We start from the raw sequence: 17,745 nt of genomic DNA, 5'->3' as shown, positions 1-17,745 counted from the left end.
AACATTGAAACTTGAAGACAAAAATTTACATCTGTTGCCTGATGAATTTATATCTTCTCCCCATCTTGGGAAAAATGATGTGGCCAAAAATAATGTTGAAAAGCTATAATGATGTGCTGCTTAGATGTTTAAAGATCTAAATGTTGCCATCAGTAAGGTAACACAATAAACACTGAAACCCTCCAAGGCTATTTCTTTTCCCAGCATGAATTTCTACTTTCTTTTCCCCATTCTCTCTGCCAATAAAGACCTTCCTCTCCAAAAACTCAAAACCTTGACTTTTATTTAAATCTAGCTGGTGGAGAAGAAAACAGTCTCTCTCATACACAATTTACCACAACCAATAAGAATTTCTAGCAAATAAGTATAAACTATTTGCCTAGGATCATTTTCATACTTCACTTATACTATGAATTGTTCTTTTAAAAAAGTATTAACATTCATATTAACAGTTCATGCCAGTATTTTTCCTATGTTACACACATTCCTTTTTGTTATAAAAGTATTCCACAGCTAAATCATCAATTTGGCTTTTTTCACTCAACATTGTGTTTAATTATTTACTATATCAAGGAACAATCACAAAAATCATTGAGCATTTTCTACAGAGTGGTAACTTGACATACATTTAATCCTTATAACAAACTTGTCAAAATGAATAATATTACCTCCTTTAGAGTCAGGATAAGGACAGTGACCATCAAACATCTGGAGTGGTAAAATCAGGATTCCAATCCAGGTCTGCCTCCCAAACCACTGCACTATATTGCCTTTCAAATATTTTACAATGTAAATGATATCGTCTAAGTCACCACAACACATTTAGTCAAAGAAACCACTCTCTTTTTCATTTGTGATACTGAAGCCCTTTGTGGACAAAAATTAGTCAGCAACAAACACACCAAAAAATCATGACTCCAAAGATTTAACATCCAAACTTACTTATAACTTTCCACTTGTCGGCAGGAAGAGACAGTAATGAAGGAATCTGTACGGGAACTGTAGGCAAGAGGACCAGGCAGAAGAAAGCCAGGGAGAAATCTTCCAAAAGCATAGCTCTCCTGCTCAAATACCATCAGCATCCCATCCATAGACTGGATGCAAATTAAATCTCGACCTAAAGAAGAAATAGAGAAAATTAGATGGCCTATTCTTTTTTTTTTTTTTTGAGACGGAGTCTCGCTCTGTCACCCAGGCTGGAGTGCAGTGGCCGGATCTCAGCTCACTGCAAGCTCCGCCTCCCGGTTTCACGCCATTCTCCTGCCTCAGCCTCCCGAGTAGCTGGGACTACAGGCGCCGCCACCTCGCCCGGCTAGTTTTTTTTTTTTTTTGTATTTTTAGTAGAGACGGAGTTTCACCGTGTTAGCCAGGATGGTCTCGATCTCCTGACCTTGTGATCCGCCCGTCTCGGCCTCCCAAAGTGCTGGGATTACAGGCTTGAGCCACCGCGCCCGGCCGGCCTATTCTTTTTATAAATATAAAAGATTTATTTTTAAATATTTATTTTAAAATATTTATTAATCACTATCTACAACAAGTATGTCTTAGGCACCAATTTTACATAAATCATAGCATTAAGCAGCATTGGGTGTGAAAAATTACTAATAGTGAAAAATACTAATCCCTGATTGCCCTCAACTATGGACTGATTCTGAGGTGTCTTCTACTATTAGTCTATCAATATTAAGTACAATATTCACAGTTCTTAAAATTTACTGAGATGATGGTAATGATGATGATTTCTATGATACAGTTTAGTATCCCTAATCTGAGAAAGATCTAGTGACTATAACCTTTCATGTCCTGCTAGTGTGATTAGTATATCTTATAATGTATTACATAGGGAAAAATTATGTTAGAGGAAAATTAAGTTACTCATTAAGGGAATAAATAAAAGGCCAGTCTTGTACCTTGTCATCTCTAGCTCATACACCATATACAATAAGTACTATAGTAACTATTCTATATCACCTTCAATATCAGTGACAATCTTAAATAGTATACTTAGATTTTAAAAAGAGCTCAAAAGAAATCAAATTGCATAGAAATAGATGATACTCTTCTTGTTGTATCTGTCTAAGGACAATCATATAGCTAAGCAACTTTTAAGAAGAAAACATATCACCAAAGGAGGCTAAAAAAAAAAGAAAAAAGAGAGAGAGCAAACTGAGTTTTGGAGTGCTTATTACTGCACTATACTCTAACCCATCTCAACTAATACAATAGATTTATCAACCTTAAGTAGTCTGAAAGATATTCTAGGATGAGTATGGTCTGCGAATGAATGTTCACTAAACATACATCTGAACCATTCAGGAATCTCTTTAGAGAGATAAAAATTGTTTATATTAATGCTGTTTGAAAAGTATTCTCTCAATACTCAGATTCTTTCATAATGTATAGTAGGCTTTACAGTTACTGTTTTAAGCTTTGTTTTTGTTGTTGTTAACGTTTTTTTGGTTTTGTTGTTGTTGTTGTTGTTGTTGTTTTGAGACAGAGTCTTACTCTCTGGCCAGGCTGGAGTGCAGTGGCACGATCTCAGCTCACCACAACCTCCGCCTCCTGGGTTCAAGTGATTCTCCTGCCTCAGTCTCCCAAGTAGCTGGGATTACGGGCGCCACCACGCCCAGCTAATTTTTGTATTTTTGTAGTATTTAGTAGTATTATTTTGTATTTTTAGGGTTTCAACAATGTTGGCCAGGATGGTCTCGATCTCTTGACCTCAAGATCCGCCCACCTTGGCCTTCCAAAGTGCTGGGTCTACAGGCATGAGCCACCACGCCCAGCCTAAGCTTTGTTTTTTAATGTTATCCTTATCCACTATGCTATTAAAAGTTTCTAAAACAGATATGAGTTTATATGTATGCTGCATGTGTATGCATGCTGTACACATGTATTCACAGAGACACAATCAGACAAAAAGAATCTCATCTAGCTATTTGGCAAACCTACCTGTCTGCAATCAACAAAAATGTATAAGTATAAAAATGCCTCTAAGTAGCCAAAATAAATGCTGCAAGGTCTTTGCAATAAAAATCATCCAAATTTTCAATGATAGGATTCCCAGGTCCTACTAAGGCATCAATTCTTATTTTAATTATGGTTCTAACAATTGTCGTTTTTATAAACAAGTTACTGATATTCCTGTAGCTTCAGCCTTCTCATTTGTAAAATAAGTATATTTGTACAAGAGCTCCAAGGTTATCAGTTAATCTTCAGCAAAGGCACCAAGAATACACAATGGTGAAAGAATAGTCTCTTCAATAAGTGGTGCTGGGAAAACTGGATATCCACATGCCAAAAAAAAAAAAAAGGATCCTTATCTACACTATACAATCAAAATCCACTCAAAGTAGTTTAAGATTTAAACCTAAGTTCTGAAGTTGCACACCTCCCGGAAGGTAAACATATGGTGAAAAGCTTCACGGCATTGGTCTTGGCAATGATTTTTTGGATAGGACACCAAAAGTACAAGCAAAACAAAAAAGAAGGGGGAGGACTACATCAAACTACTTTTCTGCACAGCAAAGAAAACAATCCATAAAAAGCACATAATGGGAGAAAATATTTGCAAACCATGTATCTGATAAGCAATTAGTTTCTAAAATATATAAGAAGCTCACACAACTCAATAACAAAAAAACAAACCAATTCAAAAATGAGCAAAGGACAAGAATAGACATTTTTCCAGATAAGACATACAAATGGCCAACAGGTATATGACAAGGTGCTCAACATCACTAATTATCAGGGAAATGTAAAACAAAAACCACAGTGAGATATCACCTCACATGTTAGAAAAAAAGAAAGAACTCCTGCCATTTACAACAACGTGGACGAACCTAGAGAATACCATGCTAAATGAAATAAGCCAGACAACAAAAGACAAACACTACATGATCTCACTCATTTGTGGAATATTTTTTAAAAGTCAAATTCATAGAAACAAGGAGTAGCAGGGTGCTTACCAGGGTTCAGGGATGGGGAAAATGAGGAAATATTGCTCAAATGATATACACCTACAGTTATAATACGAATACGTTCTGGAGACCTAATGCATAGCACAGTGATTACAGTGAATAATAATGGACACTTGAAATTTGCTAAGCGAGTAGATTTTTGTTCTCACCACAGAAAAAAGAAGGATACAGACCAGTGATTTCTGCATTTTCAACTGAGGTACTGGGGTCATCTCACTGGGGAGTGCTGGACAATTGGTGCTGGTCAGCTGCTGCAGCCCGACCAGCAAGAGCTGAAGCAGGGAGAGGCATCGCCTCACCTGAGAACTGCAAGGGGGAAGGGAATCCCTTTTCCTAGCCAGGGGAACTGAGACACACAACACCTGGAAAATCGGGCAATTCCCACCCCAATACTGCGCTTTAAGCAAATGGGCACACCAGGAGATTATACGCACACCTGGCTGGGAGGGTCCCACGCCCACGGAGCCTCCCTCATTACTAGCACAGCAGTCTGCGATCTAAACGCAAGGCAGCAGCGAGGCTGGGGGAGGGGTGCCCGCCATTGCTGAGGCTTAAGTAGGTAAACAAAGCTGCTGGGAAGCTCAAACTGGGTGGAGCTCACAGCAGCTCAAGGAAACCTGCCTGTCTCTGTAGACTCCACCTCTGGGGACAGGGCACAGCTAAACAACAACAGGGGAAGCAGCAGAGACCTGGGCAGACGGGAAGGACTCTGTCTGACAGCTTTGAAGAGAGCAGTGGATCTCCCAACACAGGGGTTGAGATCTGAGAACGGACAGATTGCCTGCTCACCTGGGTCCCTGACCCCTGAGTAGCCTAACTGGGAGACATCCCTCACTAGGGGCAGTCTGACACCCCACACCTCACAGGGTGGAGTACACCCCTGAGAGGAAGTTTCCAAAGTAAGAATCAGACAGTTACACTCGCTGTTCAGCAATATTCTATCTTCTGCAACCTCTGCTGCTGATACCCAGGCAAACAGAGTCTGGAGTGGACCTCAAGCAATCTCCAACAGACCTACAGCTGAGGGTCCTGACTATTAGAAGGAAAACTATCAAACAGGAAGAACACCTATACCAAAACCCCATCAGTATGTCACCATCATCAAAGACCAGAGGCAGATAAAACCAGAAAGATGGGGAAGAAGCAGGGCAGAAAAGCTGGAAATTCAAAAAATAAGAGCGCATCTCCACCTGCAAAGGAGGGCAGCTCATCGCCAGCAACGGATCAAAGCTAGTCAGAGAATGACTTTGACGAGTTGAGAGAAGAAGGCTTCAGTCCATCAAACTTCTGAGAGCTAAAGGAAGATTTACGTACCCAGCGCAAAGAAACTAAAAATCTTGAAAAAAGAGTGGAAGAATTGATAGCTAGAATAATTAATGCAGAGAAGGTCATAAACGAAATGACAGAGATGAAAACCATGACATGAGAAATACGTGACAAATCCACAAGCTTCAGTAACCGACTCGATCAACTGGAACAAAGAGTATCAGCGATTCAGGATCAAATGAATGAAATGAAGCGAGAAGAGAAACCAAAAGAAAAAAGAAGAAAAAGAAATGAACAAAGCCTGCAAGAAGTATGGGATTATGTAAAAAGACCAAATCTACGTCTGATTGGGGTGCCTGAAAGTGAGGGGGAAAATGGAACCAAGTTGGAAAACACTCTTCAGGATATCATCCAGGAGAACTTCCCCAACCTAGTAGGGCAGGCCAACATTCAAATTCAGAAAATACAGAGAACACCACAAAGATACTCCTCGAGAGGAGCAACTCCAAGACACATAATTGCCAGATTCACCAAACTTGAAATGAAGGAAAAAATTTTAAGGGCAGCCAGAGAGAAAGGTCGGGTTACCCACAAAGGGAAGCCCATCAGACTAACAGCACACCTCTCGGCAGAAACTCTCCAAGCCAGAAGAGAGTGGGGGCCAATATTCAACATTCTTAAAGAAAAGAATTTTAAACCCAGAATTTCATATCCAGCCAAACTAAGTTTCATAAGTGAAGGAGAAATAAAATCCTTTACAGAGAAGCAAAAGGCTTAGAGATTTTTGTCACCACCAGGCCTGCCCTACAAGAGATCCTGAAGGAAGCCCTAAACATGGAAAGGAACAACCAGTACCAGCCATTGCAAAAACATGCAAAAATGTAAAGACCATCGAGGCTAGGAAGAAACTGCATCAACTAACGAGCAAAATAACCAGTTAATATCATAATGGCAGGATCAAGTTCACACATTACAATATTAACCTTAAATGTAAATGGACTAAATGCTCCAATTAAAAGACACAGACTGGCAAACTGGATAAAGAGTCAAGACCCATCAGTCTGCTGTATTCAGGAGACCCATCTCACATGCAGAGACATACATAGGCTCAAAATAAAGGGATGGAGGAAGATCTACCAAGCAAATGGAGAACAAAAAAAAGCAGGGGTTGCAATCCTACTCTCTGATAAAACAGACTTAAACCATCAAAGATCAAAAGAGACAAAGAAGGCCATTACATAATGGTAAAGGGATCAATTCAATAGGAAGAGCTAACTATCCTAAATATATATGCACCAATACAGGAGCACCCAAATTCATAAAGCAAGTCCTTAAGAGACTTACAAAGAGACTTAGACTCCCATACAATAATAATGGGAGACTTCAACACCCCACTGTCAACATTAGACAGATCAACGAGACAGAAAGTTAACAAGGATATCCAGGAATTGAACTCATCTCTGCAGCAAGCAGACCTAATAGACATCTATAGAACTCTCCACCCCAAATCAACAGAATATATATTCTTCTCAGCACCACATCACACTTATTCCAAAATTGACCACATAATTGGAAGTAAAGCACTCCTTAGCAAATGTAAAAGAACAGGAATTATAACAAACTGTCTCTCAGACCACAGTGCAATCAAACTAGAACTCAGGACTAAGAAACTCAATCAAAACCGCTCAACTACATGGAAACTGAACAACCTGCTCCTGAATGACTACTGGGTACATAACGAAATGAAGGCAGAAATAAAGATGTTCTTTGAAACCAATGACAACAAACATACAACATACCAGAATCTCTGGGACACATTTAAAGCAGTGTATAGAGGGAAATTTATACCACTAAATGCCCACAAGAGAAAGCAGGAAAGATCTAAAATTGACACTCTAACATCACAATTAAAAGAAGTGGAGAAGCAAGAGCAAACACATTCAAAAGCTAGCAGAAGGCAAGAAATAACTAAGAGCAGAGCAGAACTGAAGGAGATAGAGACACAAAAAACCCTCCAAAAAATCAATGAATCCAGGAGTTGTTTTTTTGGAAAAATCAACAAAATTGACAGACTGCTGGCAAGACTAATAAAGAAGAAAATAGAGAAGAATCAAATAGACGCAATAAAAAATGATAAAGAGGATATCACCACGGACCACACAGAAACACAAACTACCATCAGAGAATACTATAAACACCTCTACGTAAATAAACTAGAAAATCTAGAAGAAATGGATAATTTCCTGGACACTTACACTCTCCCAAGACTGAACCAGGAAGAAGTTGAATCCCTGAATAGACCAATAGCAGGCTCTGAAATTGAGGCAATAATTAATAGCCTACCAACCAAAAAAAGTCCAGGACCAGATGGATTCACAGCTGAATTCTACCAGAGGTACAAGGAGGAGCTGGTACCATTCCTTCTGAAACTATTCCAATCAATTGAAAAAGAGGGAATCCTCCCTAACTCATTTTATGAGGCCAACATCATCCTGATACCAAAGCCTGGCAGAGACACAACAAAAAAAGAGAATTTTAGACCAATATCCCTGATGAACATCGATGCAAAAATTCTCAATAAAATACTGGCAAACCGGATTCAGCAGCACATCAAAAAGCTTATCCACCATGATCAAGTGGGCTTCATCCCTGGGATGAAAGGCTGGTTCAACATTCGCAAATCAATAAACGTAATCCAGCCTATAAACAGAACCAAAGACAAGAACCACATGATTATCTCAATAGATGCAGAAAAGGCTTTTGACAAAACTCAACAGCCCTTCATGCTAAAAATGCTCAATAAATTCAGTATTGATGGAACGTACCTCAAAATAATAAGAGCTATTTATGACAAACCCACAGCCAATATCATACTGAATGGGCAAAAACTGGAAAAATTCCCTTTGAAAACGGGCACAAGACAGGGATGCCCTCTCTCACCATTCCTATTCAACATAGTGGTGGAAGTTCTGGCTAGGGCAATCAGGCAAGAGAAAGAAATCAAGGGTATCCAGTTAGGAAAAGAAGAAGTCAAATTGTCCCTGTTTGCAGATGACATGATTGTATATTTACAAAACCCTATTGTCTCAGCCCAAAATCTCCTTAAGCTGATAAGCAACTTCAGCAAAGTCTCAGGATACAAAATTAATGTGCAAAAATCACAAGCATTCTTATACACCAGTAACAGACAAACAGAGAGCCAAATCAGGAATGAACTTCCATTCACAATTGCTTCAAAGAGAATAAAATACCTAGGAATCCAACTTACAAGAGACGTCAAGGACCTCTTCAAGGAGAACTACAAACCACTGCTCAGCAAAATAAAAGAGGACACTAACAAATGGAAGAACATACCATGCTCATGGATAGGAAGAATCAATATCGTGAAAATGGCCATACTGCCCAAGGTTATTTATAGATTCCATGCCATCCCCATCAAGCTACCAATGAGTTTCTTCACAGAATTGGAAAAAACGGCTTTAAAGTTCATATGGAACCAAAAAAGAGCCCGCATTGCCAAGACAATCCTAAGTCAAAAGAACAAAGCTGGAGGCATCACGCTACCTGACTTCAAACTATACTACAAGGCTACAGTAACCAAAACAGCATGGTACTGGTACCACAACAGAGATATAGACCAATGGAACAGAACAGAGTCCTCAGAAATAATACCACACATCTACAGCCATCTGATCTTTGACAAACCTGACAAAAACAAGAAATGGGGAAAGGAGTCCCTATTTAATAAATGGTGCTGGGAAAATTGGCTAGCCATAAGTAGAAAGCTGAAACTGGATCCTTTCCTTACTCTTTATATGAAAATTAATTCAAGATGGATTAGAGACTTAAATGTTAGACCTAATACCATAAAAACCCTAGAAGAAAACCTAGGTAGTACCATTCAGGACATAGGCATGGGCAAGGACTTCATGTCTAAAACACCAAAAGCAACGGCAGCAAAAGCAAAAAGTGACAAATGGGATCTAATTAAACTAAAGAGCTTCTGCACAGCAAAAGAAACTACCATCAGAGTGAACAGGCAACCTACAGAATGGGAGAACATTTTTGCAATCTACTCATCTGACAAAGGGCTAATATCCAGAATCTACAAAGAACTCAAACAAATTTACAAGAAAAAAAAACCCCATCAAAAAGTGGGCAAAGGATATGAACAGACATTTCTCAAAAGAAGACATTCATACAGCCAACAGACACATGAAAAAATGCTCATCATCACTGGCCATCAGAGAAATGCAAATCAAAACCACAATGAGATACCATCTCACACCAGTTAGAATGGCAATCATTAAAAAGTCAGGAAACAACAGGTGCTGGAGAGGATGTGGTGAAATAGGAACACTTTTACACTGTTGGTGGGATTGTAAACTAGTTCAACCATTATGGAAAACAGTGTGGCGATTCCTCAAGGATCTAGAACTAGATGTACCATATGACCCAGCCATCCCATTACTGGGTATATACCCAAAGGATTATAAATCATGCTGCTATAAAGACACATGCACACATATGTTTATTGCGGCACTATTCACAGTAGCAAAGACTTGGAATCAACCCAAATGTCCATCTGTGACAGACTGGATTAAGAAAATGTGGCACATATACACCATGGAACACTATGCAGCCATAAAAAAGGATGAGTTCGTGTCCTTTTTAGGGACAAGGATATAGCTGGAAACCATCATTCTCAGCAAACTATCACAAGAACAGAAAACCAAACACCGCATGTTCTCATTTGCAGGTGGGAACTGAACAGTAAGAACACCTGGACACAGGAAGGGGAACATCACACACCAGGACCTGTTGTGGGGTAGGGGCAGCGGGGAAGGATAGCATTAGGAGATATACCTAATGTAAATGACAAGTTAATGGGTGCAGCACACCAACATGGCGCATGTATACATATGTAACAAACTTGCACATTGTGCACATGTACCCTAGAACACAAAGTATAATAAAAAAATAAAATAAAAATAAAAAAGAGAGCCATGGTAGACACTGTTTGAGCCAGTGCATCAGGCCTCACCTGGAGCCAAATCTTCCTCTGAACTCTGCAGGCAATTCACTCCTATAGATACTGAAGTCACTTTGTGTCAGGTCTCTGTCCCTGAATCAAGTGATCAGTGCATTTTTCCTCTGAGAGACATCACAGGCTAAGACTCATATCTTCCCATAAGTCTTCTCATTCCGCTTCAATCACCCTCCATGTGAGCTCCCACAGAGCCCCCATTCCACCTCCATCTTAGAACACATCATCTATTGAAATGGTCTGTTTTTGTGTCTCTCATTTGCCCTGGACTAATGCAAAGGCAGAAACCCTATCTTACTCATCTTTGTAAATCCAGCAACTATAAAATGCCTGGCACATAGGAGATACATTAATAAATGTCTGTTGAGCTGAAGTAAGCTAGGCAAAATAATTTATTCAGCTGTACCTCAGATTGGCTGAGATTTTATTCCATGTGTTTCACACTGCATACAAAGTATGTGAAAAATGCTTTATTTATTACAATCTTGGCTACTGATGTTTAGAAAAATGTAGGGATTGATCCAAAACATTACTCAAAAATAAATAAATAAATCCTTCAAATCACTGTTTTGGAAACCACTTCAGAATACATACCAAAGGCTCCCCTTACAGATAATGGGAATAGAAAGAACAGTCCAGAAAAAGCCATGAAAGTTTTGTCATTCTGACAGAACAGAGCCAACAGGAAGCCTTCACAAAAGCAATGGGATTTCAGAAGCTATTTAAATGACCTTGCCATGAACCATACTCAAAGAGTCTTTACCACATGCTCAGTATTATATCAGGAGCTGTAAGAAATATGGAACAACAGCAATATTAACTACTACTGCCATTTACTGAGCACCTGTTACATTTCTGGCCTTCTGTTAAACATTTAAATGGCATTATTAGTCATAATTTTAATAACTCTAAAAAGTAGACAATAGTCCCATTTTATACATGAGAAGACTGAAACCCACAGAACTTAAACAAGTTGTCTAATGTCAAAGAGTTAGAAAGTGACAACTAATATTCAAATAGGAATCCATCTGGCTCCATTATAACACACTGAAACCCTGGGAGGGAAAATTCATATCCATTTATTAAAATAATATGCATTAACATACAAAATCTAGGTGTTGTAAAACAGACTAAATGCTGCAGAAAATCAAAGAACTTCATTACAATAAAATTCCCAGGAAAGGTTTCATGACAGATAGGATGCACCCTGGACTGCAAAAGATGGGCAGAGTGAATAGCAGTCCACCGTAAAAGTAGAGGGAAATTATTGGACGGAAAAGGAACACAGAAAAAGGTGCAGAGGAAGTTATACTTGATCCACAGTGCAATGGATCATGTTTCACCAACAGAGCATGAACCATAAAAGCACAAATTGAAAAGATGACAATATCTTAACAATGTCTCCTCAAAAATTATGCTGAAACCGTACGGGAAAAAAGTAATTTTTAAATAGGAAAAAAACTAGGAGATTTCACCAGAATTTAAAATCTGGATTTTATTCTAGTCATTTTGAGCACACTAAGAGAAAAACAACTGTTGTGATTTGAAATATTACTTGTAAGATCTGGAAACAAATTGAGAAAGAACTGACCAAGATCAATTTGAGAGAATTTTAAAAATCAATTATTTTTCATTTTTAAAGGCAAAAAGAAATTCATGCCTGTGGGGTTGCGGGGGGAGGGGGTGGGTAGAGGCAGAAGAGTTCCATTATGGCGGCTTCATATCATGAACATTTATTAAATAGTATGTCTCATTTTCTGGCATTAAAATATCATATAGTCAAAGCTTTAACATGATGCATAAACTGGTAATCAACTAAATGTGAATCAGACAGCTAAATTTAACAGTCTTCTCTATTAAACTATAATCTATTCATGAAAATTATAATCTATTCATGAAGTGTAGTAGTGTGTGTGTGTGTGTGTGTGTGTGTGTGTGTGTCTCCCTGCCCAGAAGTTCTTTCTACCATGCATCACCCAGAACATGTTCCATCCTTCATTATTATGGCAACCAGGGCCTCATGGAGGGCAGACCTGAATGCCATATCCTCCATTCCTCTGTCTTTGTCTTCCTGTGGAATATATGCAGCAGAGTAAGTGGTGTGGCAAACATGAAAGAAAACTAACATTACTCAGCACGCTACATGTTTTTTGAATCTCTCTATGCTCATATTTCTTTTACACATTGAGTAAAAATACAAGTGAAGAAATGCGAACGTGACCTATGGCCAAGCATATATGCAGTTCAGCATGCAGCTGTCAAAAATATTTGGTCTTTCTCCAAGTCTGAAAAATACACAAAAAACAGCTGTATAGGTAGTCAAAAAGGCAGACAGGAAACATCAAGAGACTGATACATAAGAACAGAAGAGTCCAAAAGTCTGTGGAACTTCCGCTCATTTTGCTCATTTTACGCAGGCATGGAAAAAAAATTGTTATTGTTACAGAAAGACTGAAACACTAACACATTAATCTTTATTGCAAACCTACCTCAAAAATGATACAACATGTTTGCTATGAACAAAGACTTAAAAATATTCAGAGTAGGATTCTAACAGATACTGCCTTAAAAACAAATAGTAGATGGATATCTAGAGCTTGCTGGATTGTAAATTTGCCATTAAATATCATTTTCGTACTTTTCACTCATATCATCATGCAAATAAAACTACCACCATAGTTTTGATGGTACTTTTGGTACCTACATGCTACTATTTGGCTATGCTTAGTAACTAATAATTGTTAATTAGTTGAAAGAATAGCTAGCTTCTTTCTTATTACTCTCTCCCTCATATTCTGTTTCTGTTTGAACATTCTAAAGATAATTAGTGCCTAATAATAATGCAATATCCAATTAGATTCTAAGTTTAAAATCTTAGGCATAAATAAATACATTTTAAAACCTGAAGCAAACAGAAGAAATGAATAAACAGAATGCATATGTTGAGCTAAATAGCTAATATTTTAAATGATGTACCAGGAAAAGTTACACAAATTCTCAACTATAAATCAAGTGTTACTCCAATAAATAGCCTCATGAGACTAATTGCTTTAAGATACAAGAAAATAAAATTTAAGTCTACATATTAACTTCTCCTATGAACTTGTCTTTTGACATTTTAATGTGTCTAATTTTAATAGCAAACTTTAATTGCCTCACAAAGACCATTACTAAGTGTTCTGTCAAGCTATTTATCACAATCTTTTCCCCTAAACTGTGAACAAGGTTAATAACATAATATAAGAAAATTATAACCATTGATTAAATTAGCATTATATGTGATGGGTTCAATATGAATGCAATTTTAGAGTTTAAAAGAAGGCCCTAAACATTATATTATTGCTTGCATCCACAAAATACTGGGTGAATTATTTTGTCAGATGCAACGATCATGAAAGTTTTGATAACATTTTCCATACCTCATATTCATTCAACAAATTCTATGAACATTCCTTGCACACCTTGTATGTGCTAGGAGAGACACAGTCGCTACTCTCGAAAGTTGGGTGAATATGGGAGTTAATTAAATAGTACAACAATGTAAGAACAGAGATATATTAAAGTAATTTAAAAGGCTATGGGAGGATGATTAAAAGCTTCAGAACACTGGGTCTTGCAAGTTGAGAAAGAGTTTGCCAAGCAATTAGAGAAGCAAAAGCAGATGGAACACCATGCAGAGAGATATGGATTTAAAAAGACGTGTGTGGAAGGTGTTGGGAGGGGAGGGACTGGGTGCAGAGAGACACTGGTGATGAAGATGACATGCTCATTAGAACTGATGGCAAAGCCACAACTTCAGGACAAGTTTGCTGCATCCTTATCCCAGACCCCTGGGAGCTCTATCAGTTTCCTCATCTGTAAAGTAATAGAAGAGAATATTACATGATACTGCAATAAGGATTAAATATAATTAAAATACATACTGCCTAGTACGTAGTAAGCATTCACTAAATGTTAAGTAATTGATATTACTGGGTTATTCTATTCCTTATAGACCAAACTTAAAATTGAAAAACTTAAAAATAAAGGGAAAAAATTCCTTCAGAGAAAAATGGATAAAATGTAATGTGAGAAAGAGTGCATGCACACACACACACACATACACACTCAGAAATTCATCTTTTTTGCCAAAAATGGGTGAGGGGGTTAAGACTTTAAAAACTATGAGAAGTCTCTCGGAGCTTAGGTCTGTGGGAACTGTTGGCTGTTCAAATGATTTTCTGCCTATTTTAAGTTAACTTTACTCAAAATAGCAATTTTCTTAACATGCTAACTACTGAAATCTCTAAAGAAGAATATTGTGAGTGTGCCAGAATCTGGGAATGGGGAATGAGCTGTCCCTGTTTGCACAACCTGACCCCAACACACACACTCACATTCATGTCCTCCTCGCTCTTTCTCTCTCTCCCTTCCCCCAACCCAATACTGATATTTTCTTACAGGATGACTCCCTAAGAAAGACAAGACAGACAACATCATACAGAAGAGCCCGTATACTTTAGCATTCCTTTCTTCTCCTTTATCCAAAAGAAAAATTATTAAAGAATGACTATAACTTTGAGGCATAAATTTAAAAAATATAACCAGTTTCAAAGTAAGGTAAACTACTCAAGGTAATAGCCAATCATGACAAGACCCCAGAGAATACTCTAAAAATATTAAAAAAAAAAAAATTAAATACTTTATTTTGTATAAATATTCCTCACTTGCAATAATATCAGTCTCATAAAGCATTAACTTCAAAGCTATTTGCTTTTTACATATTACCAACTCTCTTAATCTTAAATTATTAGCATATCAAAAGAAGAAACAAGAAAAAAACTCTAGTTTACAATGAACTCACTGTGACCAATTAATTAACGTTGTAGAAAAAAAAAAAAAAAACTAAAGCCAGGAAATTATCAGCTGAGTTTCAACATGATTTAAACTTACAAGGTTTTAAAAGGCAAATCAAAATGAATTAGGGATAATTACGACATTAAATTTCCTGAACTGTCCATTCCTATCACAGACTTCAATGTGCAATTTAGCCATTGTTTGGTCTCTTAAATTTCTTTGGTTTCTTCTAAGGGAAGTAGTTAAAATATCGTATGTTTAGTAGAAGTCATAGAGACAAATATACCAAAATATTCATCTTAATATACAAATGCAATCATGTTATCAACCCACTCAAAAACTTCCAAGATACTCTAGTACCTCCACAATTAAGTATAAATTCATAAACAAGATATCCAAAAGAACTCCTCAGTTTATGTCTGCTAAATAAACATAGTACTCCCTCTCACCCAACCCCATCAGCCAAATACTCCAAGTAAAATAACCCTGCCCTAAATGCCCTTACATCATAAGTCCTTAAAGAGAAGCTAATTTTCTTTTCATTCTCTAGCTCATAGCATTGAGCATAGTCTCTTATATGTTGGTGCTCCAAAAATATTTGTTTAACTAAATTGAACCATCATGAAAACAAGAAACTATGTCAAATTGTAGTTCCAGATTAGCAATATGAATTATCACCAAGAGGACCAAAATGTTTGAAAGTATCACTACACTATTGTGAATAGTGCCGCAATAAACATATGTGTGCATGTGTCTTTATAGCAGCAAAAAACCCAAATGTCCATCTGTGATAGACTGGATTAAGAAAATGTGGCACATATACACCATGGAATATTATGCAGCCATAAAAAAGGATGAATTTGCGTCCTTTGTAGGGACGTGGATGTAGCTGGAAACCATCATTCTTAGCAAACTATCACAAGGAAAGAAAACCAAACACCATATGTTCTCACTCATAGGTGGGAACTGAACAATGACATCACTTGGACTCGGGAAGGGGAACATCACACACCGGGGCCTATCATGGGGAAGGGGGAGGGGGGAGGGATTGCATTGGGAGTTATATCTGATATAAATGATGAATTGATGGGTGCTGACGAGTTGATGGGTGCAGCACACCAACATGGCACAAGTATACATATGTAACAAACCTGCACGTTATGCACATGTACCCTAGAACTTAAAGTATAATAAAAGAAAGTATCACTATAGTCACATGAAAACTCTGTAAGAACTGCCATTATGTTTTATTCACCATGACTCTCCATCCCTGATAGCCCCTCGTATCCACTAGAACCAAAAGTATTTATTGAATGAATGAATAGCATCAAAGTAAAAATAACATATGGTGAAAGTTCTGAAATAATTAGTTTTGACATGTGACACTTAAGAGACTGTGATTAAAAATTATTACTGAGTTTAGTATCCATCTCGGTATTACAGAGTTAGAACTAAGTCAAAAGACTAAGTACTCATTGTATACCTAATACTAGATACACTAAGATCTATTAAGAAGACAGCGGAAAGATTAAGGTTAAGCTGCTCTTAAAAAAAAAAAAATAAAGAGAGAAAGCCTACTGGAAAGACAATATAAAAAAATAGGAAATAAAGGAAGCATGGCTGAGAACCCTACAAGGAAAATATACAAATTAGGAGAAAAATCATTCAACCACAAAGAATAAATTGTGGAAGCCAAAAGTGGACACCAAAGGAGCAAAATGATCCTTAGATCCCTTAGTATTTCATAAAACTCTGACTTCAAAAGCATACTCAGATTAAACTTAAAGCTCTAATAATTATTAGAGCCTGGGTGCAAAGTCTTTTTCTTTTCAATACCAAACAAGTGATTATTATCAGCAGGCAAAGTACCAAAAAGGGGCACTAATTAGGATACTCCCTGACTGTTTCCTGTTTCCAAAGCAGGATGGTACATCATAAAACAACAAATTGAACAAATATGGAAAGAGTATCAAATGTAGATACAGTACCAATAAGTAGTGGAAAGGGCAATGATTTTTGAATCAGAAACACAAGATGATAAGGTTTGGAATTCTGGCTTTCACAGACACATCCTAGATATGTGACTTGGGTACTTTGTTTAATTTCATTCAGTCGGTATCTTCAAATGCAAAATAAGCCTTATTATAATCTCTATACCCCACTGGGTAACTAGGAAGACTAAAGGAGGGGAGGAGAGAATTAACTACCTGGTACAGTACATAGAACATGGTAGGAATGTATGCCAATCTTAAACCGAAATTTAGCACGCTTTTTAAAAAGTATCAAACCAACTTCACCCAGCACATACACTTATTTATACCTTGGATATCAGATAACTTAGTTATTAAGTCTCACTCTTTACATACCAAAGGATAGAAAAGATCTCAGAGGAAAGTTAGGAAAAAATGTGCCAGGAAGTTGGAAATGGTTCAATTCAGAAATGTCAATTTTTATTCGCTAAAGTACTCAGTAAAGCTGTGATTCCTAGGCTCATGAATTTCATTCAACTGTAACATTTCAGAAACTACTGGAGAACATGATAGGGTTGCCAACCTTGTAAAATGCCCAATCAGGATTTTTGTTTGTTTGTTTGTTTGATTGTTTGTTTTTTTGAGA

The 17,745-nt window shown here is 37.4% G+C and overlaps 1 protein-coding gene across 9 annotated transcripts in view; it reads right to left on the bottom strand.

Annotated features, from left to right (window-relative positions):
* BBS9 (Bardet-Biedl syndrome 9) overlaps positions 1 to 17,745 on the bottom strand; it is a 602,892-nt gene that overhangs the window by 474,313 nt on the left and 110,834 nt on the right. For all 9 annotated transcript variants that reach the window (XM_033193464.1, XM_033193468.1, XM_033193466.1 and 6 more), the window contains one exon: positions 943 to 1,117. In XM_033193464.1, coding sequence (XP_033049355.1) covers positions 943 to 1,117 — 175 coding nt within the window. The remainder of the gene's footprint in view (positions 1 to 942; positions 1,118 to 17,745) is intronic.

Source organism: Trachypithecus francoisi, unplaced genomic scaffold (genome assembly GCF_009764315.1).
Source record: "Trachypithecus francoisi isolate TF-2019V2 unplaced genomic scaffold, Tfra_2.0 Lachesis_group4, whole genome shotgun sequence".
Classification (NCBI taxonomy): domain Eukaryota; kingdom Metazoa; phylum Chordata; class Mammalia; order Primates; family Cercopithecidae; genus Trachypithecus; species Trachypithecus francoisi.
This window is presented reverse-complemented; position numbering and strand designations above follow the sequence as displayed.